The 24,199-nt window shown below is 45.2% G+C and overlaps 1 protein-coding gene across 2 annotated transcripts in view; it reads right to left on the bottom strand.

Moving 5' to 3' along the window:
- sin3b (SIN3 transcription regulator family member B) overlaps positions 1–24,199 on the bottom strand; it is a 59,236-nt gene that overhangs the window by 9,740 nt on the left and 25,297 nt on the right. For both annotated transcript variants that reach the window (XM_043721554.1, XM_043721555.1), the window contains exons 7-17: positions 20,584–20,712; positions 19,832–19,921; positions 15,991–16,109; positions 14,322–14,532; positions 10,750–10,866; positions 10,204–10,442; positions 8,641–8,824; positions 7,098–7,692; positions 6,300–6,469; positions 5,259–5,432; positions 2,709–2,801 (exon numbers count right to left, since the gene is read on the bottom strand). In XM_043721554.1, the coding sequence (XP_043577489.1) occupies positions 2,709–2,801; positions 5,259–5,432; positions 6,300–6,469; positions 7,098–7,692; positions 8,641–8,824; positions 10,204–10,442; positions 10,750–10,866; positions 14,322–14,532; positions 15,991–16,109; positions 19,832–19,921; positions 20,584–20,712 (2,121 nt within the window). The remainder of the gene's footprint in view (positions 1–2,708; positions 2,802–5,258; positions 5,433–6,299; positions 6,470–7,097; positions 7,693–8,640; positions 8,825–10,203; positions 10,443–10,749; positions 10,867–14,321; positions 14,533–15,990; positions 16,110–19,831; positions 19,922–20,583; positions 20,713–24,199) is intronic.

Raw genomic sequence — 24,199 nt, 5'->3', positions numbered from 1 at the left:
AATGCGGACAAGTGTGAGGTGATTCACTTTGGTCGGAGTAACCGGAATGCAAAGTACTGGGCTAATGGTAAGATTCTTGGTAGTGTAGGTGAGCAGAGAGATCTCGGTGTCCAGGTACACAGATCCTTGAAAGTTGCCTCCCAGGTGGACAGGGTTGTTAAGAAGGCATACAGTGTTTTAGCTTTTATTAATAGAGGGATCGAGCTCTGGAACCATGAGGTTATGCTACAGTTGTACAAAACTCTGGTGCGGCCGCACTTGAAGTATTGCTTCCAGTTCTGCATTATAAGAAGGATGTGGAAGCTTTGGAAAGGGTGCAGAGGAGATTTACGAGGATGCTGCCTGGTATTGAGGGAAGGTCTGACGAGGAAAGGCTGAGGGACTTGAGGCTGTTTTCATTCGAGAGAAGAAGGTTGAGAGGTGACTTAATAGAGACATATAAGATAATCAGAGGGTTAGATAGGGTGGACAGGGAGAGCTTTTTTCCAAGTATGGTGACGGCGACCACGAGGGGGCATAGCTTTAAATTGAGGGGTGATAGATATAGGACAGATGTCAGAGGTAGTTTCTTTATTCAGAGAGTAGTGGGGTATGGAATGCTTTGCCTTCAACGGTAGTAGACTCGCTAACTTTAAGTACATTTAAGTCGTAATTGGACAGGCATATGGACGTACATGGAATAGTGTAGGTTAGATGGGTTCAGAGTGGTATGACAGGGCAGTGCAACGTCGAGGGCCGAAGGGCCTGTACTGCGCTGTAATGTTCTATGTAAACATCAATTACTGGGGGACATAGGTTTCAGGTAAAAGGGGTAAGTTTAAAGGAGATATGAGAGGCAAGTTTTTTTTATTTTACAGAGAACATGGTAAGTGCCTGAAAGCACTGCCGGGGAGGTGGTGCAGGTGGCTACAATAACAATCTTTAAGAGGCACCTTGAAAGATACCTGAATAGGCAGGCAGTAGAGGGATACAGACCCTGCACAGGCAAAGGTTAGTTGTTTAGAAAGGCATTATATGTCTGCATAGTTGTGATGGGCTGAAAGGCCTGTTGCTGTGCTGTACTGATCTTTGTTCATTAGACTAGTTTTACTTCCAAACTATTGTATTCAAATTCCACTATCTGCCACTGAAAGATCTGAACCTAGGCTCCAAGCCCATCAGCCTGGCCACTGGATTACTGTTACACGAACGGTACACCCTGACATTAGCATTACTGCACGCCACTGTCTCCCCGTAAAATGTGCAATGGGTAGAAGTCACAGCAACTCTAGGAGCTGTTGGAACACATAATTGCAGAAAACAAAATATCATGGTGTGATGGGTAACATATTAGACAGATATTGCTTCCTGTTGGCCAGCCAGAGAATTGGCTTAAAAGCATAATTTTCTGGCTGGCAGGATGTAACAAATGGTGTGTCAAAGGGACTAGAGTTAGGACCTAAACAGGCATAATTTAAGTAAGTGACTTGGATGAAGGAACTATAGGTACGGTTGCCAAAGTGAGAAAATGTGAAGTTGTCCATTTCATGGTAAAAAAACTTGGGACTTAGAGGGATCTGGGTGTTTGATGTAAGTTTGCTCGCTGAGCTGGAAGATTAGTTTACAGATGTTTTTTCAGCATATTATGTAACATCATCAGTGAGCTTCCGTGAAGTGCTGGTGTTAATGGCCTGCTTTCTATTTATGTGTTTAGGTTTCCTTGGATTGGTGACATCATTTCCTGTTCTTTTTCTCAGAGGGTGGTAAGTGGGGTCCAAGTGTCCTCAGGAACTTCAAAATATTTGTGTACAGGTACAGTAAGTGATTAGGAAAACTAATAGAATGTTAAGGTTTGTTACCAGGGGAGTTGATTATAAGCGTAAGGAGGTATGCTTCAGTTATACAGGTCATTGGTGAGACTACATCTGTAATACTGTGTACTGTACTGGTCTCTTTAGTTAAAAAAGAATGCAAGAGAGTTGGAAATAGTTGAGAGAAGGTTTACCAGACTAATACCTTGAATGGGTAGGTTGGCTTATGAGAAAAGATTGGAGGCTGGGTCCGTATACACTGGAGTTTTGCAGAGTAAGAAGTGACTTGATTGAAACATGCGAGTTCCCCAGGAGTCTTGACAAAGTGGGTATGGAGAGGATGGTTCATCGTGTAGGAGAATCTAGAACTCGGGGTCACTGCTTCAAACTTAGGGATCGACCATTTAAGACCAAGATGAAAGAAAATCTATTTTCACTGAGGGTCTTTGAAAAACTCCTCCACAAGGAAGCAAAATCCTTGAAGATTTTTAAAACAAAAGATGGATAGATTTTTGATCAGCAATGGAGTGAAAAGTTAAAAGGATAGGTGGGAATGTGGAATAATTAGATCAGTCCTGATCCTCGTGAAGGATGAAGCAAATTCGAGGGGCAGAGTGGCCTGCGGCTGCTTCTAACTCACATGTTCCTTCGAAACAGAAACCAGATCATTGATGCTACTGGGAATCTCAAACAAAATCAGTAATGTAAGCAGGACAACGCTTTAAAGTTAGCAGACATGAATGGCCTAATATCCACCTTCTGCTATGAATCTTTAAAACATGAGAGAACACTACAGCTGGAAGAGCATTTAAACTGCAGCCTCGCTGTGATTCCCAGAGACTGCTTTGGGAATCTTAAGGTTTTGGGCTGTGAGCAGCCCACACGGACCCAGCAGAAAGAGGGGTGAAACATTCTCACCTGCAGCTCCAGGGGGTCATCAGAAGGGGCCTCCTCTGTATCCAACAATTCAATAGTCATGGAAACACGTCCTTTGCTCTGGATAAACATAATCTGCAGCAAAAATAACAAACAAAAAATCACAAGTCCCATCACACTGATTTAAACCCTTTGTCACTCTCAAACCCTCTGTCACTCTCACCCAGCGCCATAATCTTTTTGGCTCACTTCAATCCACATTCAACCTTACCACTCCCACCACAGGTCAGAGTGTCTCCCGTGACATTCCCACTCACCGACAGGAGTTACCCGTGACGGTCCCACTCACCGACAGGAGTTACCCGTGACGGTCCCACTCACCCACAGGAGTTACCCGTGACGGTCTCACTCACCCACAGGAGTTACCCGTGACGGTCCCACTCACCGACAGGAGTTACCCGTGACGGTCTCACTCACCGACGGGAGTTACCCGTGATAGTCCCACTCACTGACGGGAGTTACCCGTGACGGACTCACTCACCGACAGGAGTTACCCGTGACGGTCTCACTCACCGACGGGAGTTACCCGTGACGGTCTCACTCACCGACGGGAGTTACCCGTGACGGTCTCACTCACCGACGGGAGTTACCCGTGACGGTCTCACTCACCGACGGGAGTTACCCGTGACGGTCTCACTCACCGACGGGAGTTACCCGTGACGGTCTCACTCACCGACGGGAGTTACCCGTGACGGTCCCACACACCGACGGGAGTTACCCGTGACGGTCTCACTCACCGACGGGAGTTACCCGTGACGGTCCCACTCACCGACGGGAGTTACCCGTGACGGTCTCACTCACCGACGGGAGTTACCCGTGACGGTCTCACTCACCGACGGGAGTTACCCGTGACGGTCTCACTCACCGACGGGAGTTACCCGTGACGGTCTCACTCACCGACGGGAGTTACCCGTGACGGTCTCACTCACCGACGGGAGTTACCCGTGACGGTCTCACTCACCGACGGGAGTTACCCGTGACGGTCTCACTCACCGACGGGAGTTACCCGTGACGGTCTCACTCACCGACGGGAGTTACCCGTGACGGTCTCACTCACCGACGGGAGTTACCCGTGACGGTCTCACTCACCGACGGGAGTTACCCGTGACGGTCTCACTCACCGACGGGAGTTACCCGTGACGGTCTCACTCACCGACGGGAGTTACCCGTGACGGTCTCACTCACCGACGGGAGTTACCCGTGACGGTCTCACTCACCGACGGGAGTTACCCGTGACGGTCTCACTCACCGACGGGAGTTACCCGTGACATTCCCACTCACCGACGGGAGTTACCCGTGACATTCCCACTCACCGACGGGAGTTACCCGTGACATTCCCACTCACCGACGGGAGTTACCCGTGACATTCCCACTCACCGACGGGAGTTACCCGTGACATTCCCACTCACCGACGGGAGTTACCCGTGACATTCCCACTCACCGACGGGAGTTACCCGTGACGGTCCCACTCACCGACGGGAGTTACCCGTGACGGTCCCACTCACCGACGGGAGTTACCCGTGACGGTCCCACTCACCGACGGGAGTTACCCGTGACGGTCCCACTCACCGACGGGAGTTACCCGTGACGGTCCCACTCACCGACGGGAGTTACCCGTGACGGTCCCACTCACCGACGGGAGTTACCCGTGACGGTCCCACTCACCGACGGGAGTTACCCGTGACGGTCCCACTCACCGACGGGAGTTACCCGTGACGGTCCCACTCACCGACGGGAGTTACCCGTGACGGTCCCACTCACCGACGGGAGTTACCCGTGACGGTCCCACTCACCGACGGGAGTTACCCGTGACGGTCCCACTCACCGACGGGAGTTACCCGTGACGGTCCCACTCACCGACGGGAGTTACCCGTGACGGTCTCACTCACCGACGGGAGTTACCCGTGACAGTCCCACTCACCGACGGGAGTTACCCGTGACAGTCCCACTCACCGACAGGAGTTACCCGTGACGGTCTCACTCACCGACAGGAGTTACCCGTGACAGTCTCACTCACCGACGGGAGTTACCCGTGACGGTCCCACTCACCGACGGGAGTTACCCGTGACGGTCCCACTCACCGACAGGAGTTACCCGTGACATTCCCACACATTGGCGGGAGTTACTCGTGATAGTCTCACTCACCGACAGGAGTTACCCGTGACAGTCCCATTCACCGACGGGAGTTACCCGTGACGGTCTCACTCACCAACAGGAGTTACCCGTGACGGTCCCACTCACCGACAGGAGTTACCCGTGACGGTCCCACTCACCGACGGGAGTTACCCGTGACGGTCCCACACACCGACGGGAGTTACCCGTGATGGTCCCACTCACCGACAGGAGTTACCCGTGACTGTCCCACTCACCGACAGGAGTTACCCGTGACTGTCCCACCCACCGACAGGAGTTACCCGTGACGGTCCCACTCACCGACAGGAGTTACCCGTGACGGTCCCACTCACCGACAGGAGTTACTGGTGACAGTCCTGTTCAAATGAAAGTGTCATGGAGAAAGCTAGCCACTCTTACCTTGAAGCAATTTTCATCAGGCATGATGCGTTCAGTCTTCAGCTGATAGGCTGCTTCCAGGGTTGCTCTGACACACTGGGAGGACAAACTCCCTCCAGCTGCTCCTCGCTTCCTCTCACTCAGATAAACCTCAGTCGCCTGCACACACACATCATCACTCACCAGATGCTGCAGCTGGGTACGAAACAAGAAGCAGAGAGTCAAGTGTCATATCCAGCAAGGCAGTAGCTACACTTCATTTTACAGTCACAAGGTTACAGATTCAAGGCCCAGAAATTCAGCCTGACACTCGAGTGCAGTAACAAGGGACAGACACATGGTCAAAGATGGCTGTTACATTTTGGTGGTTTACAAGATTGTTGTGTTTTAGAATGGAGTCTTTCACTTTAAGGTGAAACAGAGGGGATTGCGTGACCTGTTCTGAATCCACCTCAACAACAGGCCTGTGACAGTTAAAGGTCAAAGGGCAATCAGGACTTTGTTACAAGGACAATGGAGTAAGGTGTTCACACTAGGAGGCAATGGCAGCAGCCTGTGTTCAATATGAGTTTCCCAAATTCCCAACAAAGTGTTAATAGCATTGGGTTGTAAGTGGTTGGTGCTGTAAGCTAACTTGAGAAAGGACTCAGGTTAAGAATAGCGAATCAGCATTGTGACTTGGGTGCTAGGCAAATGTGTTTATATTGCTGTGGAAAAGATTGCAGGGAAAACCACTGTTTGTGATGACACTTCCCTACAAATTCAATGTGATATAAGCAGACAACAGGTCATGGGATCTGGAGAGAACGGTTTGCTTGGTTCTCCAAACCATACAGCCAAATGCAGGAAGGAGATGACGGAGGAGACACGATCTGTAGGAAGGGGCACAGTGCAGCAGCAGGCAGCCGTTCCTGAGCTCATGATGTTCTAGACCCATGATTCAACATCAGAACATTTTCCTACAACTATCCCTCAGCCTGTGCCTCCTCCCACCCTCTGTACAGCTACATGGCAAACCTCCAATCAGTCCCACTCCGTCCACAAGAAACCATCAGCACCCACCTGCCGTACAATGTTTTGAATCAGTTTATCGACTGTGAAGCCAATGTAGGCATGAATGGTGAACATTTCACGCAGTGCGTCTTCATATTGTGTGGGCTCAATGTTCCCATCCAGCAAATTCCTCACCATGTCCAGAAAGGCTGGGTAATACTCCTCCAACTCAATCTCACCTAAAGATCCAAATGTAGGCATATTTCAATATATCAAACACCACAACACGTAGCCATATGGGAAACTGGAAAGAAGAGGGTCACGGTTATGACCTTCAACCTCTGATGTAATCTGATCTCAGCCAGATGGGGCAAGGATGAGCTACAATGCTTCCGATAAATATAGAGAGATGGGGGCAGAGTGGCAGTGTCTCTGGACTAGTAATCCAGAGACTCAGGCTAATTCCACCTTGAAAACTGGCGGCCGTTTAAATTTAGACTAGTCTCAGTCACAGTGACCAGAAAATTGCCATCAATTGTTGTCAAAAACCTATCTGGTTCACAGGTCCCCTTTAGGGAAGGATAACCTTACCTTGCATGGCCAACATGGCACTCCAGGCCCCCAGCAATGTGGTTGCTAAGCAAACTACCACGTTCAGGGCCATGATGGATCAGTAATGAATGTTGTCATTAACACCCACACCCCACATTAAAAAATGTGAAAAAGCCTGACAGCATCCCTGCATCAGCTCACACATATGATCTAACTGAATGGTGGAACTGCTTTGAGGGAGCGAATGGCCTCTCCCTAACTGTACTGCTGAAATGGGAGCAAACAGAGAGAAGATCAGATCTTGGGGAACCGTACTTTGTTGTTTGAGCCTGAGCTCCACGGCAGGATCACTTGCTTTCTCTTTTCTCCCATCCTGTAATTGTTTCTCCTTCTCCTTCTCCATTTGATATTCCAGCAGCTGTTTCTCAGCCTGTCTGTAAATACGCAGCAGCCGGTAGCACAGAATCTGATGCAGCCTTAGGAAAAAGTACCAATTGTTATTTACAAAGAAGAGATTGTAGACGTCATCCAGGTTCTTCTGATATTCTGCCACTTGGTCTCGCAGGTCAAGCCGCTCCTCAGCCAAGCTGCTCTGAGGAGAAGCTGTTCCTTTCTGCCCAGTGTCAGCATTGCTGCTCTGACTGTGTCGGGGAACACTCTCCATCTCATCATCTGTTGAATCCTCAGATTCACTCAGTTCACCGCGCTGGGTAAAGAACAGGTCGGGCACAAAATGGTAGATGATGCGTTTGATGTGATCCTTGTCCTCCTTCTGAATGGTTGGCTGTCGCTTTACATGATAAATAATCAGAGACGCAGCATCCTCCATTATCTGTTTATCCTCATAGACGAACATCAGGTGGGGGCCGCTGACACCCGGGCAGCCTTCCTCAGAGTTCTGTTCTTGGCGCTAAATTAGAAGAAGGTGAAAGGTTATGACCCCAGGTCTTTACTTTTGTACCAAACTTAAAAGTACCAACGGTTGGAGTTCCAGACCAACTAGCCACAACCTGGATCCCATCCGACTAACCTTAAACTACATTTAATCCCGAGGTGGTGTACCCTTACCCGAACTGACTGACAGAAATCTTTTTGAGCTGATTGCAATCATGGGAATTATTCCTCCTATTGAGGTAGAAAGAAAATCTGAAAGAGTGCCTACTTCCATATCTTGTTGTTGCTGTCAAACTCTCCCTTGCCCACAGACCCACTCTCTGTGCAGAAACAAACTTGAAAATACTGACAGATTTAAAATAATTAAAGTAGATCCAAAGAATCCTCACAGTGTGAAAGGAAGCCATTTGGCATATTGAGTCCACACCGAATAGCATCCCACCCAGACCCAGCCCCCTGCCACATCCCATAACCCCACATTGTCCAAGGTTAATCAGCCTAGCCCACACATCCCTGAATACTACAGACAATTCCAGTATGGCTGATCCACCTGACCTGCACAACTTTGGACTGTGGGAGGAAACCAGACACCTGGGAAAAACCCACAGAGACACAGGGAGAATGTACAAACGTCACACAGACAGTCACCCAAGGGAAATCAAATCCGTATCTCTGATGTTGAGAGGCAGCAGTTTGAATGACTGAGCCACCACATCACTCCTAATTGAACCAGATTATCAGTAATCATACAAGTTCCTTCAGGTGCTGGCATTATTTCTTAAGGGTACTAATCCCATCATTGTGCCCTGTACCTAGGTTCTGCCCCATGCCAATAACCACCAGTAAATTAAACAAAGGATCATGTTGCGCATTGCTTTTATCATACCTCTCCAGGCTCTTTTTGACAAAACCCGCCAATTAGCCAGTAAACTGTGGGTCTATCATTAGGGAAATGTCAGTTTACCTCATCATAAACACTCTCAATCTCATTCAACAAACTCTTGGAGCGCAGTGCCTTGGTGTCATTTTGCTTAAAGTTAACCCCCTGGTGATCCAGCGACTTCAGGTAGGATTTCTCATACTGCTCCCGCCAGATCTTGTTGAATCCTTGCTGGGCCTCCCGCCATTCCTCTTCCTTGGCTTTCAATCTGTAACAATTTGAATTTAATAAAAATTTCAGATCTGTAGCTCAGTTACAAACCTTTACACAGTGAGCTGTGATTTGAGGAATACGCTTTGTGAAGAACAGTGAATTCCTGCACGTGGAGGGTTTTGTTCACTCTTTATGGTGAATCACCAAGAGAAGTAGGTGAAACACCAAAGCCTTGACCCCCCCGCCCCCGAAACACCCAAACACCATCGCCCCTACTCTCACTTAAAAAAGGCATGCAACCTGAAACGCTCGGACGTTCAAACTGCACCACCCAATGGATCCAGTTGACAAATGCAAAGGATCCTTAAGGAAATAACCAGCTCCAACCATTGTCAATCCCAGAGAAACATTGCTGCCAACCTGATTTTAGGAGTTTGAAATCTTTTTATTCAAGCTGTTCTGAGATGTTATGATACACCTCTGGAGCAAGTGGGACTTGAACCCAAGACTCCTGACTCAGAGGAAGGGACACCACCACTGTGCCACAAGAGACACATTCGACTTTTATTTACATGGGAACAGTGAGGGCACTATGTTTGCTGCTAAATCTGTGACCAAGGGATTTCCACGTGAGGTGATATGGATATAAGAGAAGCAACAATGGCACGGTGGTTCAGTGATTAGCAGTGCTGCCTCACAGCATCAGGGACCCAGGTTCGATTCCAGCCTCGGGCAACTGTCCGTGTAGAGTTTGCATATTCTCCCCGTGTCTGCATGGGTTACCTCCCACAGTTCAAAGATGTGCAGGTTAGGGTGGATTGGCCATGGGAAATTGTCTCATAGTGCCCAGGCATGTGCAGGTTAGGGTGGATTGGCCATGCTAAGTTGCCCTTAGTGTTCAGGGATGAGTAGGTTAGATGCATTAATCAGGAGTAAACACTGTATAGGAAAATAGAGGACGGGAATGGGCCTGTGTGGGTTACCCTTCAGAGGGTTGGTATGGACTTGTTGGGCCGAAGGGCCTGTTTTAAAAAAAAGTATCATACTGGATTGCAGTCCATGCCAGGTAGAATCAGTTGACACCACGATCTGGAAATGGATTAGAACAGGAGGCTGAGGAGGTAAAAAAGAAACAAAAAAACTACAGCTGCTGAAAACCGGAAAAGAAAAACAGAAATCTCTGGAGAAACTCAGGGTCTAGTGACATCAATTTTGGGTCCAGTGACCCATCTTCGGAGCCATTCAAACATTGACTCTGCTTTATCTCCACATATGCTGAGTTGCTCGAGCTATTTTAGTTTTTGTTTGTGACTGAGTAGGTCAGAACAGGCAGCATGAGCCAAATGGACTCACTGGATTCTGTAGCATCTTGTACCCTGAAAGTTTAATTAGTGACAAAGACCCAATGGTAAATGTCATCACATTACATTTCACCTTTTCAGCACAACAGGGACAGCTGTGGCCGGATTTTTCTTAAGTCCATCGATTATTTCGGGTGCTTTATCTCCATAAATACGATAGATGGCTCTGCGGTGGATGACCTCCGATGTCCCTCCCAAACAATTATCCAGACGATATTTATCCTGATCCTCTGGAGACATCCGTGTTAGTTTTTTCTGGACACTTTCAAGCACACGAATTGTAGCGAGGTTGGTTTCCAGGACAACATCAAGCTATTAGTAAAGAAGCAACCAGAAGTGAACAGCCAATGGTGAATCAGAGCAGAATATCCACTTGAACACACTCCTCTCCAAATCCAGATTAACAGAGTCCTCCCTTAAACACAAACCAACCCCAGGTCAACTGTTGCAACCTTCCCTAAACCAATCCCACAGTAAACAACCAAACCCCTCAGCTGAACCATGTACCAGCATCAACTGAAAGCTAGTTCTGGTGAAAGGTTATGTCTGAAACATTTAATATTGCTCAAAGTTTCAATGACTGACTTATTGAAACAGTTTTTATAAAGTCAGTTATTACCTCAAACCTCTCATCCTCACAGCGATGAAGCTGCTCTTCGTATGGAGTTTTCTTTGAGCTGACAAAGGTGGAGTCTTCTGACCAAGATGGAAATGAGACCCAAGTGTCATTCAGAACCTGTAAAGAGAGTGAAACACAAGCAGATTGGGTCAGAGGCAGGAACAGTGAAGACTGACAGCTGCTCGCTGATAGGCGTGGCCTCAAGGATTGTGGAAGAAAGGAGCAAAATGAAGAACAATCAGAAAACCCTTCAGGGAAAAAGACCAGACGAGCTGCATCTGGCTGTTATCTGGATACCAAACATACAGTCAGTTCTTCTATAACATGATGGTTACACTGGGCAACATAGCGTGATAGAAAAATCACGCTTTAGAAACAGCGCTTAAAGTGATGTAATCACGTTCTAGTCAACACACGTTTTAAAAGCTTGAGCTTTAAAAATAGCATCCCCAATTCTTCAATTGTATTACAGCGAATTTACATTGACAAAACGAGCGTTATACAGTATGACCCGTAAATCATTAAAGTAAAAAGAGGTGATGGAGCAGAGAAGGAGAGAAAGTTCCAAAGAGTTTCATTGGACTTGAAAAAGTTAACTCTGTTTCTCTCTCCATAGAGACTATCAGAGCTGTTGAGTTTCTCCAGCATAGAGATGTACAGCATGGAAACAGACCCTTCGGTCCAACCCGTCCATGCCGACCAGATATCCCAACCCAATCTAGTCCCACCTGCCAGCACCCGGCCCATATCCCTCCAAACCCTTCCTATTCATATACTCATCCAAATGCCTTTTAGATGTTACAATTGTACCAGCCTCCACCTCTTCCTCTGGCAGCTCATTCCATACTAGTACAACCCTCTGCGTGAAGAAGTTGCCCCTTTAGGTCCCTTTTATATCTTTCCCCTCTCACCCTAAACCTATGCCCTCTACTTCTGGACTCCCCCACCCCAGGGAAACAACCTTGTCTATTTATCCTATCTATGGCCCTCATGATTTTGTAAACCTCTATAAGGTCACCCCTCAGCCTCTGACGCTCCAGGGAAAACAGCCCCAGCCTGTTCAACCTCTCCCTATAGCTCAAATCCTCCAACTCTGGCGACATCCTTGTAAATCTTTTCTGAACTCTTTCATGTTTCACACCATCTTTCCGATAGGGAGGAGACCAGAATTGCACACAATATTCCAATAGTGGCCTAACCAATGCCCTGGACAGCCACAACATTTCCTCCCAATTCTTGTACTCAATACTCTGACCAATAAAGGAAAGCATACCAAATAGCGCCTTCATTATCCTATCTAACTGCGACTCTACTTTCAATTGAATTGAATTGTCACGTGTACGGAGGCACAGTGAAAAGTTTTGTCTTGTGAGCAATACAGACAGTTCACAGAGTTAAATAGCATAGATTGTAAATAATAGGAAAACAGCGGCAGAATCAAAAACACAGGGACAGGCGAATGTTAAGAGTTTGAGTCCATTCAATACTCTAACAAAGTTAGGGTAGAAACTTTCGCAACCGGCTGGTGTGTGCATTCAGGACTCTGTACCTTCTTCCTGATGGTAGAGGTTGTTGAAAAATATTGTCAGGGTGGGATGGATCTTTGAGAATGCTGGTGGCCTTTCCTTGACAGCGGGCCTGTTAGATAACCCACACTCCGAGGTACAGCAACACTCCCGAGGACCTTACCATTAAGTGTCTAAGTCCTGCTAAGATTTGCTTTCCCAAAATGCAGCACCTAGCATTTATCTAAATTAAACTCCGTCTGCCACTCCACGGCCCATTGGCCCATCTGCCCATCTGATCAAGATGCTGTTGTAATCTGAGGTAACCCTCTTCGCTGTCCACTACACCTCCAATTTTGGAGTAATCTGCAAACTTACTAACTGTACCTCTTATGCTCGCATCCAATCATTTATGTAAATGACAAAAAGTAGAGGACCCAGCACCGATCCTTGTGGCACTCCACTGGTCACAGGCCTCCAGTCTGAAAAACAACCCTTTCCAAATACATGTACATCCTGTCCCTCAGGATTCCCTCCAACAACTTGCCCACCACCGAGGTCAGGCTCACTGGTCTATAGTTCCCTGGCTTGTCTTTATCGCCCTTCTTAAACAGTGGCACCACGTTTGCCAACTTCCAGTCTTCCGGCACCTCACCTGTGACTATCGATGATACAAATATCTCAGTAAGAGGCCCAGCAATCACTTCTCTAGCTTCCCAGAGTTCTCGGGTACATCTGATCAGGTCCTGGGGATTTATCCACTTTTATGTGTTTCAAAACGTCCAGCACTTCCTGTAATATGGACATTTTTCAAGATAAAACCATCTATTTCCCAACATTCTATACCTCCCATATCCTTTTCCGCAGTAAATACTGATGCAAAATACTCGTTTAGTATCTCCCCCATCTCCTGCAGCTTCACACTTTCTCTTTTACCTTCATATTTCTGGCATCCAGAGCATTTGCTTTCATTTACATATTGTTATGAACTGCATATCAAAATATGCTAGAGTTGTAACAGCTCAAAATTAATCTCTGTTTCACTAGCAACTTGTGTGGGGTAATGCAATAGGCATTAATGCATAGGGAGGGTGTTGGGGAAGAAACTTGAATAGGTTCGCCAGAACACGTGTTATTCCACATTATGAAAGATCACCACCTCAGTCTCCAGAGCAAGACAAAAATCTACAAGCTCAGGATTCAGCTTTGAAAGCAAGGATGCTGCCTGCAGTGTTGGAAATGCGAATGAGAATAGAAGATTAGAGACAAAGCAAACCCTAAAGATTATTTAAACAACAAAAACAAAGAACTACAGACGTTAGAAATCAGAAACAAAATCAGAAATTGCTGGAAGAGCTCAGCAGGTCTGGCAGCATTTGTGGATAGAAAGCAGAGTTAATGTTTTGGACCCAGTGAAGCTTCCTCTGAACAGTTCTGAAGACTGGTCACTGGGCCCAAAACTTTAACTCTGCTTTCTATCCACAAATGCTGCCACACCTGCTGAGCTCTTCCAGCAATTTCTGAAGATTATTTAATGGAATGCACTTGCTAAATAAATTGAAACATGGTAGTTCTAGCCATTAGGGACCTAAATATTACATCAAGTTGACAAAATGTGTTTTCAGTGTAACTTGGGTAAGATTTCTATTCTCCATACTGACAATCCTGGTGCATACAAATGTTAGCTTCGGTAAGGGAAATAATTTAAAATCGAAAAAAAAAACATGAGATAGAAGAGTCAGGAAATCTTCCAGCCATATGAACAAAGAACATGGGAGGGTTTGGCTGTTCAGCCTTTCAAGCCTAATCTGTCATCAGTAAGAACATGGATGCTATGGTTGTGATCTCAGCCACACTTTCCTGTCTGCTCCCATAATCCTCGACTATCAAAACGCTACCTAATTCTGCCCTGAATATATTCACTGACACAGCTACCAACTGAGAATGAAGTTGAGAGTAAGTTCCTTTAATTCCCTTACACACATGTCACACATCTTTGCAATTTCAATAAATCAATGCACCAACTAGAAACACTTGCTTTTCACGAGTATGAGGAACTCTCCGTACCTCCTTGCAGACTGCAGTCCGCCCACTGCACTTTGGTTGCTGGTATGTTTTGGGTAAAGCTCTGTAACTGGAGCCCAGCCTCTTACACGAAGCATAGTCAATCTCCCGGGCAATTCCATCCACCGGCCGGTCTCTCTGTACAGGTTGCGTGGGCGAGAGCTCCCGCTGGCCCAAGAACAACTTGAAACGTGCAAAAAGCTCAGGGAACTTCCTGTTTGATTAAATGCCAGAAAGAAAATAGCAAATAAATATGAAAGGGGCAAAAAAAGTGAAACAAAAGAAAGGTGAGGATGTGGCAGAGGTGGGAAGAGTGGGGGCCGAGCAGGGAGTAATGGGGTGAGAGGGTTCAAAAGGGGATGGAGGAATAGAGAAAGAGGGAGGAGGGACAAAAAAACAAGCATAAGGGGAGATTGAGTGAAGTAAGAGTCAAGGAAGGAGGGAGGATATTGACAGAGCAGGGTGAAAGAGTTGAAAAAACATGCATTAGTCACCTTCAGCAGTGGAAAACCACATAGCCCAGGGGTTTGCAGAGGCCATCAAAGTGAAACCCAGACCCAACTTTCCCTTCCCACAAATTAAAATATTCATAGAATCCGTACAGTGCAGAAATAGGTCATTCAGCCCATCAAGTCTGTACCGACTGTCCAAAAAGCACCCCACCTAGACCCACTCCACCACCCCAGCCCTGGTACCCCGTATGGGGTTTTCACCTTGGCTATTCTGTACTCAAGGGAGATGGGTGCACAGGGTTAACAAGCAGTAATTGTGCAAACTTCAAAGTAAAGCTATAAATGAAAACACTGAGGAATATGAACATGTGAACAAGGAACAACAGGCTGCCCCTTGGCCCCTCGAACCTGCTCCATCATTCAATATGGTCATGGCTGATCGGATTTTAAACTCAACTCCACATTCCTGCACATCCCTATAGTCTTTCATCCCCTTGATCATGAAGAATCATTTACCTTAACTTTAAAAATATTTAAACTAATGCATTCCACTGTCTTTTGAGAAAAGAAATTTCCTTGATACTCAACGCTCTGAGAAAATATTTCTTCCTGATCTCTGTCTTAAATGGACAAGCACTTATTTTTAAACTCTGACCCCTAGCTCTAGATTCTTCCACAAGAGGAAATATCCTTACCACATCTTCCCGGTCAGGTCCCCACAGTACCTTAAAAATTTCACTTAAGTCACCTCTGACTCTTAAACTCCAGAGGATACAGCCTGTCTAACACTTCCTTACAAGGCAATCCGCTAGTTCCAGGGATTAATCTAATAAACCTTCTCTGATCTACTTCCAGTGCATTAATCTCCTTCTGTTAAGTACAGTGACCAGTACTGTACCCCAGGTGAAACTTCATCCATGACCTGTATAACTGAAACATAAACTCTGTACTTTTGCATTCCACTCCCCTCACAGTAGCCCATCACATTCTATTAGCTTTCCTGATTACTTACAGCACCCACACGCATAGCTTCTGTGATTCATACACTACGACACCCAGATCTCTCAACTTCTCACCATTTAGATAATAAAATTATATTTTATTCTTTCCTCCAATATGCACAATTTCACATTTTACCACCTCATACTCCATTTGCCAGATTTTGTTTCACACCCTTGCAGTTACCTTGCTCAGTGAGTGAATGAGTTGAACTGACTTACCCCAGGAAAGGAGTGACCAATTGAAGGAGCTCAGAACCTGATACCACCTCCTGGTTGAACAGGGCAATGCAACGCAAGAAATTCTCGTAAACTTCTTGGCTTTTCAGAATCCTGCGGACCTGAGAGAAGAAATAAAGCAGCAGAGTCATCACAGAGTTCAGTTCTCCAAAAGACACCATTGTCTTCAGCTAAAACAAACCCACAGTACAATATCTCAATACAGAACCTCAACTATCCAAATAAGACGGGCGGGGAGTATTTTGACTGGAAAATTGATCATTCAGATAACATTTCTATGGGACCTTGAGATCTTGTTTGGATAATCTGAAGTTCAGATAACCGAGGTTGTTCTGTAATCAGCTCAAAGCATTCTGTTGTCGAGGGTTCCCTGATCAGCAGCACACATGACAGGCATCATGCCCCACCAGTAACAAACCTGCAGATAGTAATTATAAACATCATAAAACAGAGAGAGGCCATTCAGCCCATTCAGTCGGTGCTGTGTTTTGAAGAGATTTCCAGTTGATCCTATTGCCTCACTGCCCTCCTCCCATGACCCAGTCAATTCTTCCTTCTCTTCAAATAACTGTCAGATTGCCTTTTGAAAGTTAGCATTTACACAGCCCTTTCAGGTAGCACACTGTGGCTCACAACTCAGTTCGGAAAGAAAATTCTCTCTATTCCCCCACTGCTTCTTTCGTTGATTATCTCAAATTTGGGACCAACCCTCCTGTTGTCACTCTCACTGTTTTTCCCAAGTGGTGTTCATCGAGTCATAAGAGATATACAAAACGAAAACTGACCCATTGGTCTAACTTGCCCATGCCCATCAGATATCTTAAATTAATCTAATCCCATTTGCCAGCGTTTGGCCCATATCCCTCTAAACCCTTCCTATTCATATATCCACCCAGATGCCTGGCAGCTCATTCCATACACGTACAACCCTCTGCATGAAAATGTTGCCTCTTTAGTCCTTTTTATATCTTTCCCCTCTCACCCTAAACCTACATCCTCTCGTTCTGGACTCCCCCACCCCAGGGAAGAGACTTTGTCTATTTATCCTATACATGCCCCTCATGATTTTATAAACCTCTATAAGGTCACCCCTCAGCCCCCGATGCTCCAGTGAAAACAGCCCCAGCCTTTTCAACCTGTCCCTATAGCTCAAATCCTCCAACCCTGACAACATCCTTGTAAGTCTTTTCTGAACCCTTTCACATTTCACAACATCTTTCCGATTGGAAGGAGACCAGAATTGCATGCAATATTCCAACAGTGGCCTAACCATTGTCCTGTACAGCTGCAACATGACCTCCCAACTCCTGTACTCAATACTCTGACCAATAAAGGATAGCATACCAAACGCCTTCTTCACTATCCTATCTATCTGCGACTCCACTTTCAAGGAACTATGAATCTACACTCCAAGGTCTCTTTGTTCAGCAACACTCCCTAGGACCTTACCATTAAGTGTATAAATCCTGCCCTGATTTCCATTTCCAAAATGCAGGTCCTCACATTTATCTAAATTAAACTCCATCTGCCACTCCACGGCCCATTGGCCCACCTGGTCCAGATCCTGTTGTAATCTGAGGCAACCTTATTCACTGTCCACTACATCTCCAATTTTGGTGTCATCTGCAAACTAATGAACTATACCTTCTACGTTTACATTCAAATCATTTATATAAATGACAAAAAGCAGAGAACCCAGCACTGATCCTTGTGGCACACCACTGATCACAGGCCTCCAGTCTGAAAAGTAACCCTCCACCACCACCCTCTGTCTTCTACCTTCGAGCCAGTTCTGTATCCAAATGGCTAGTTCTCCCTGTACTCCATGAGATCTAACCTCACTAACCAGTCTACCATGGGGAACCTTGTCAAACGCCTTACTGAAGTCTATATAGATCACATCCACTGCTCTGCCCTCATCAATCCTTTTTGTTACTTTGTCAAAAAATTCAGTGAAGTTAGTGAGACACGATTTCCCACACACAAAGCCATGATGACTATCCCTAATGAGTCCTTGCCTTTCCAAATACATGCAGATCCTGCCCCTCAGGATTTCCTCCAACAATTTGCCCACCCTGATGTCAGGCTCACTGGTCTATAGTTCCCTGGCTTGTCCTTACCACCTTTCTTAAATAATGGCACCACGTTTGCCAACCTCCAGTCTTCCGGCACCTCACCTGTGACTATCGATGATACAAATATCTCAACAAGGAATCCAGCAATCACTTCCCTCGTTTCCCACCGGGTTCTAGGGTACACCTCATCAGATCCTGGGGATTTATCTACATTTATATGTTTTAAGACATCCAGCACTTCCTTCTCTGTAATATGGACATTTTTCAAGATGTCACCATCTATTTCCCCACATTCTATATCTTCTATGTCCACCTTCACAGCAAACACTGATACATAGGCTGCCTTGCTGATCTTTGAGTGGCCCTATTCTCTCCTTAGTTACCCTTTTGTCCTTAACGTATTTATAAAAACCCTTTAGGTTCTCCTTCACCCTATTTGCCAAGGCGATATCATGTCCGCCTCTTGTCCTCCTGATTTCCCTCTTAAATATACTCCTACTGTCTTTATACTCTTCCAGGGAATCACTCAATTTTTAATGTTTGTACCTGACATATGCTTGCTTCTTATTCTTGACCAAAACCTCAATTTCTCTGGTCCTACACCTACATTCCCTCCACCCTAACAGGAGCATAGTGTATCTGAACTCTCTTTATCTCAGTTTTGAAGGCTTCTTATTTTCCAGTCATCCTTTTATCTGCAAACATCCACCCCCAATCAACTTGGATGACTACTGATGCCTCAACCTGTAGCAATCAGGAGGAGGATTCATTGTCCATGTTGAACATGATTCCATGAGACTTTATGGAGTCCACAGTTAGGGCAACTCCTTCCTGACTATATAGCATTGTAATGACACCTCTTCTAGGCCTATCCTTCTGGTGGGACTGGGGATGGTGGTGATGTCATCTGGGATCTAGTCTATAGAGCATGATTCAGTAAGTGTGACTATATCAGGCTGTTGGTGGATTGTCTGAGACACAGATCTTTCAGTTTTAACACTAGCCCCCAGATGGTAGTAAAGAGCGTGCAAGGTGACAGGGCTGCTTTGTCATGGTCATTTCTGGGTGCCTCAGCCAATGACAATAGTCCGGTTTCATTTCTGTTTCAAGTTTGCAGCAGTTCACACCACTGAGCGGCTTGCAAGGCCATTTCAAAGGGTACACAAGAGTCAACCCCATTGCTGTGGGTTCAGTGGAGCCCAGATCAGGTAACCACAGCTAACTTATTTCCTGAGAAGGACCTTACAGCAGATTGCTTTTGCTACAATTAACAATTACTACCTTTTTAAAACTGTAAAATGTCTAACTGAATTAAAAATTCACTATCTGCCATAGTGGGATTTAAACCAATGTTCTCAGAACATTAAGCTGGGGCACTGAATTACTGCTCCTGTGACCTTATTACTACATCACACTCTTCCTTCCATTATATCAGCTCTTATCCTGCCTTCTCAAATGGATCCCATCCTTTCCAAGGCCATGGATCCTTCCAATGTATGACCCTATACCTGGACACGCCACTCCGATCGTTGCTTGGGTACAGGATGGCGTCTGTGCTTCTGAAGTCAGTTCTATAATGAATGCAGTCTTACTTTAAACTTCTCAACACCCCCTGTCTGTTTCGAAAGTTTGTGTACATATATATCCCCCAGTCTCACTGTTTCTTGCTGCCGTTTTAACATTGTCTGGATGTAGAAGATTACTTGAGGATGAAGAAACCAATGCTCCAGTGCAATCAGCGAACTCACTCTGTCAAAGAAGCTGAACTCTCGCAGGGTGCCATGCTTGCCTGCAGAGGCTAGGGACCGATCCTTCACGCTTGACAACTTGAGCTTTTTCTGAAAATTATTTGTTTGAAGAAAGACAGAGATGTGATTGAAAAATAAACAGAGCACTCAGTAAATGCTGCAACACATGAGCAATTATTGGCATGTGTTCAAACACTCTCTACCTGACCAAATGGAGAGGAATCCAGAACTGAAACGGAGTTGTGGGCCGAATATATAGAAGTAACACCTAACCCTGGGAATACCTCATGATGATGTGGAGTAAACAAAATAAAGTCATCACAACAATTCACTGCAATTAGTTGGTAGCAAAGCTGAAGTAAAATCGTCGCTACAGCAAAGTATCCCAAACAACCTGGACACATGTATCCTGAATCAAACAAAACTACTTAATCCTGTGTTGTCCCTGTCCTGGGAATAGTTGATGGGGACAGTGTAGGGAGAGCTTTACACTGTATCTAAACCCTGTGTTGTCTCTGTTCTGGGACTGTTTGATGAGGGGGTGGAACAGTGTAATGAAAGCTTTACTCTGTATCTGAGCCTCTGTACCTCAATCCCTCATCTTGAGGAGCACAAAATAAACAAATCACAAATCAGTCCTAGATTTCCAACTGCAGCCAGCCATCATTTCGAAGATGAACAGCCTGTGTTTCTGTGACAACTGATGAAAGTATCTTCCCAACACATGCAATAGTTAGAGAGAGTGTGTTTACCTTGAGCGGAGGGGGCACCTGGGGCAGAAGTGCTGGTCTCAAGCGTTTCTTGCTTTGAGAGTGTTTTGATCCATCATCATCATCGACCACTTTACACTCATCCTTCTCAGATGCAGCGTTTCCAGTGAACTAGAAATCAAAAGGGAAACTTGGACATTCAGTACCTCAGTAATAGATATAGACTGTTGACCCGAGATGTAAAACAAACTATTATCTCCCTGCCCTATGAAGATAATACCTTTGATGCCGTTTCTCACAGCCTGACAGTCTTTTCATTCATTCACAAGTGGGCATCATTGGCAAGGCCAGAATTTACTACCAATCACTATGTGCCCTTGAGACAGCAGTGGGGAGTGCTTTCTTAAATATAACTGAGTGCCCTGGCTCAATCATTTCAGAAGGCTGTAAGGTCCAATCACATCATCTGGGTCTGAAGTAAAGGTCTGACTGGCTTTGGACAGCAGAGTTTCTTCCCTAAAGGGGACTATAAACCAGATCAACTTTTTAAGATGGTATAATGACAGAACAGAACTCCAATGTAGTTACTGTCTTTTTAATCCAAATATATTTTTATTATAAAGGCAGTGCTACAGTAACTTAAAATAGGGAGAGACTTGACACAGAGAGAGTTAACAAAGTGAGTATTCCTCTCTCCGCTCCCTCCGCCACCCCCCAAACGTTACAGCAGCAAGCTACCCCTGGCAAATGTGTCTGTTTTTTTTGTCAGTTTTATCCTCCAAGAATATAAAAAAACAACAGGATTAAACAGTTACTGTAACATTAATCTGTCCGTATTATTGGCCACATGTCCTAGTGTGTAGACTAGAGTGCTGTGAGGGTCACAGCTTTGACAATAACAATTTAAACACCCACATGCTGCAGATCATCAAAAGGAGAAGACTCATTGTGACTGCTGTCAGCCAGCTGGAGAGGAATGAGGAGGTAGGCTTTTCAATCAACCTAGAAAACCACAAATTTCAAATCAAATGGTCAACACCAGTACAATATAGTAAAGGCAGTACATTTTCATACCTGCTCCTCAAACTATTTCAAGACTAATATGCCTTTTTAAAACTTTTCTCTTTTTGTACTAACCTCTTATTTCTACTGTGTGTTACATCACTATTTCTCAAGTTTATGTTCCTTATAATTACCATTAATAATTAATAATATTTTGTTAATTCAAGAAGGACTTGTTCCATTGGCTCCTTTTAAAACACAAGTTCACTTGTTCTGGGAGAAAGGGATGCGATTCTTTCTAAATGAATTTTATTTTGATAAACGGAGGAGTAGATGAATAACTATGGGGTGCCAGTAGACCTGTCCTCAACAGGAAGCTTAACAATTTGGGGAATACCATGTGGAACTGGAACAAGTTGGAGAACGTTGTTAGTTGTAACAAATGATAATCTGATCACTGTTAGTGGCAATTGGTTTTTATGTTGGATTTATGTTATGAATTGAATTTAAATTCTAATGCTGTAGTGGTAGTCCTTGAACTTGTGCTTATAAATCTGGATCACTAATCCAATTGCATCGCAAATCTTTATTCTTGAGAATAACTCAATAGTTGAATTATTTCTCTTGCAGATGGCACTAGCAAGCATGCAGCACTCCTCAGTCTACTGTAGACATTGGACTCAAAGATCTGGAGTGGCTTTTCTGCTGTCAACCTACAGAGAGAGAGAGAAACTCTAATGCAGATTCTGAACAAAACCTCACACATACAATTCAGTGTTTGACTTGAGCTATCACATTTTGTATATTCCTATCGCTGTGCCTGATTGTCATGACAGCACAGTACTGACATTGACTTCATCAACACTTTACACACTATCTAACACTCTAGGTCACCTACAGAGATGTATTATCTGATACTCCACTCATATCAGTTGTAAGATCTTTTGATCTCCCTGCCCTTGATCTTTCTGCCTATAAACTCTATGTGTGCACTGATAAACAAACACAAAGCAAAGAAAATTTACAGCCAGGAACAGGCCCTTCGGCCCTCCAAGCCTGAGCTGATCCAAATGTACTGTCTAAACCTGCCGCCCAATTCCTAAGCATCTGTATCCCTCTGCCCCCCCACCTACTCAACCATCTGTCCAGATGCATCTTAAATGAATCTACCGTGCCTGCCTCTCCCACCTCTGCTGGCAATGCGTTCCAGACGCCCACCACCCTCTGTGTGAAGTATTTGCCGCGTGTATCCCCATTAAACTTTTCACCTCTCACCTTGAAAACGTGACCTCTAGTTATTCAATCTCTCACCCTGGGAAAAAGTTTGTCTCTATCCACCCTGTCTATACCCTTCATGATTTTGTAAACCTCAATCAGGTCCCCCCTCAATCGCCTTTTTTCTAATGAAAATAAACCTAACCTACTCAACCTCTCTTCATAGCTAGCACCTTCCATACCAGGCAACATCCTCGTAAATCTTCTCTGCACCCTCTCCAAAGCGTCCACATCCTTTTGGTAACGTGGTGACCAGAACTGTACACAGTATTCTAAATGCGGCCGAACCAACATCACGTACAATGTTAACATGACTTGCCAGCTCTTATACTCAATATCCCGTCCAATGAAGGCAAGCATACTATATGCCTTCTTGACCACTCTATCCACCTGTGCAACAACCTTCAGGGTACAATGGACCTGAACTCCCAGATCTGTCTGCTCATCAACTTTCCCCAAGGCTCTTCCGTTTACTGTATAATTCGCTCTAGAATTAGACTTCCCAAAATGCATCATCTCACATTTGCCTGGATTAAGCTCCATCTTCCACTTCTCCACCCAACTCTCCAGTCTAGCTATATCCTCCTGTATTCTTTGACAGTCTCCTATGCTTTCTGCTCCTCCACCAATCTTCATGTCATCTACAAACTTGCTGATCATACCAACAGTGCCCTCTTCTAGATTATTTATGTATCTCACAAACAACAGTGGATTCTGGTTAATCCAAGATGGAGGACCGGAAAAATTTCTGGCTGTAAGAGCTGCTCCTTTTTTTGAGGTATTTTAGGTGTTAGAGGGGATTTCCTCGAATTCCCGGAGCAGCAATTTCGGTTTTATATGCTGTTGCATTGTTTTGGAACTTTGGAAAAAAAGTCAAAACAACAGCAGTTTTAAAAGGGAGAAGAGCAGACAAAGGAAGCACATGGTGAGGTCAGTACAGGGGAGAGAGAGAGAGAGAGAACCTGCACAGTTACTGCCTTTGCTGTTTGAATTTGTGTATCGCTGGACATCGAAGTGCATCTGGGAAAATTAACAAACAGTGAAATTCACCACTAATCTTGGAGGAATCTGTTGGGCGAAGTTCACAGCACAGAATTAGATAAGTTAATTGTTGTGTTAAGTCTGTCCAAGAGAGAGGCTGCAGTAGTGAGTATAGTGGATTCTTTCTTGATTATATGTTTTTGGAGATAAGTCTCTTGATTAAACTTAAAATATAAGCCATAGCTATTAATTTAACCTGGGGCAGTGTTTGTAGAGGAATAAGACTATGTTATTTTCTGGGTCTGTAGATTGTGAAGGAGCAAAAACGGCCTTTGCAGTGATATGTACTACTTGTCAGATGTGGGAGTTTAAAGAGAGTTTAAGGGTTACTGCAGATTAT

Source organism: Chiloscyllium plagiosum, chromosome 31 (assembly GCF_004010195.1).
Source record: "Chiloscyllium plagiosum isolate BGI_BamShark_2017 chromosome 31, ASM401019v2, whole genome shotgun sequence".
NCBI classification, from domain to species: Eukaryota; Metazoa; Chordata; class Chondrichthyes; order Orectolobiformes; family Hemiscylliidae; genus Chiloscyllium; species Chiloscyllium plagiosum.
Note: the sequence above shows the minus strand (reverse complement) of the source record. Positions and strands in the feature narration are given on the sequence as shown.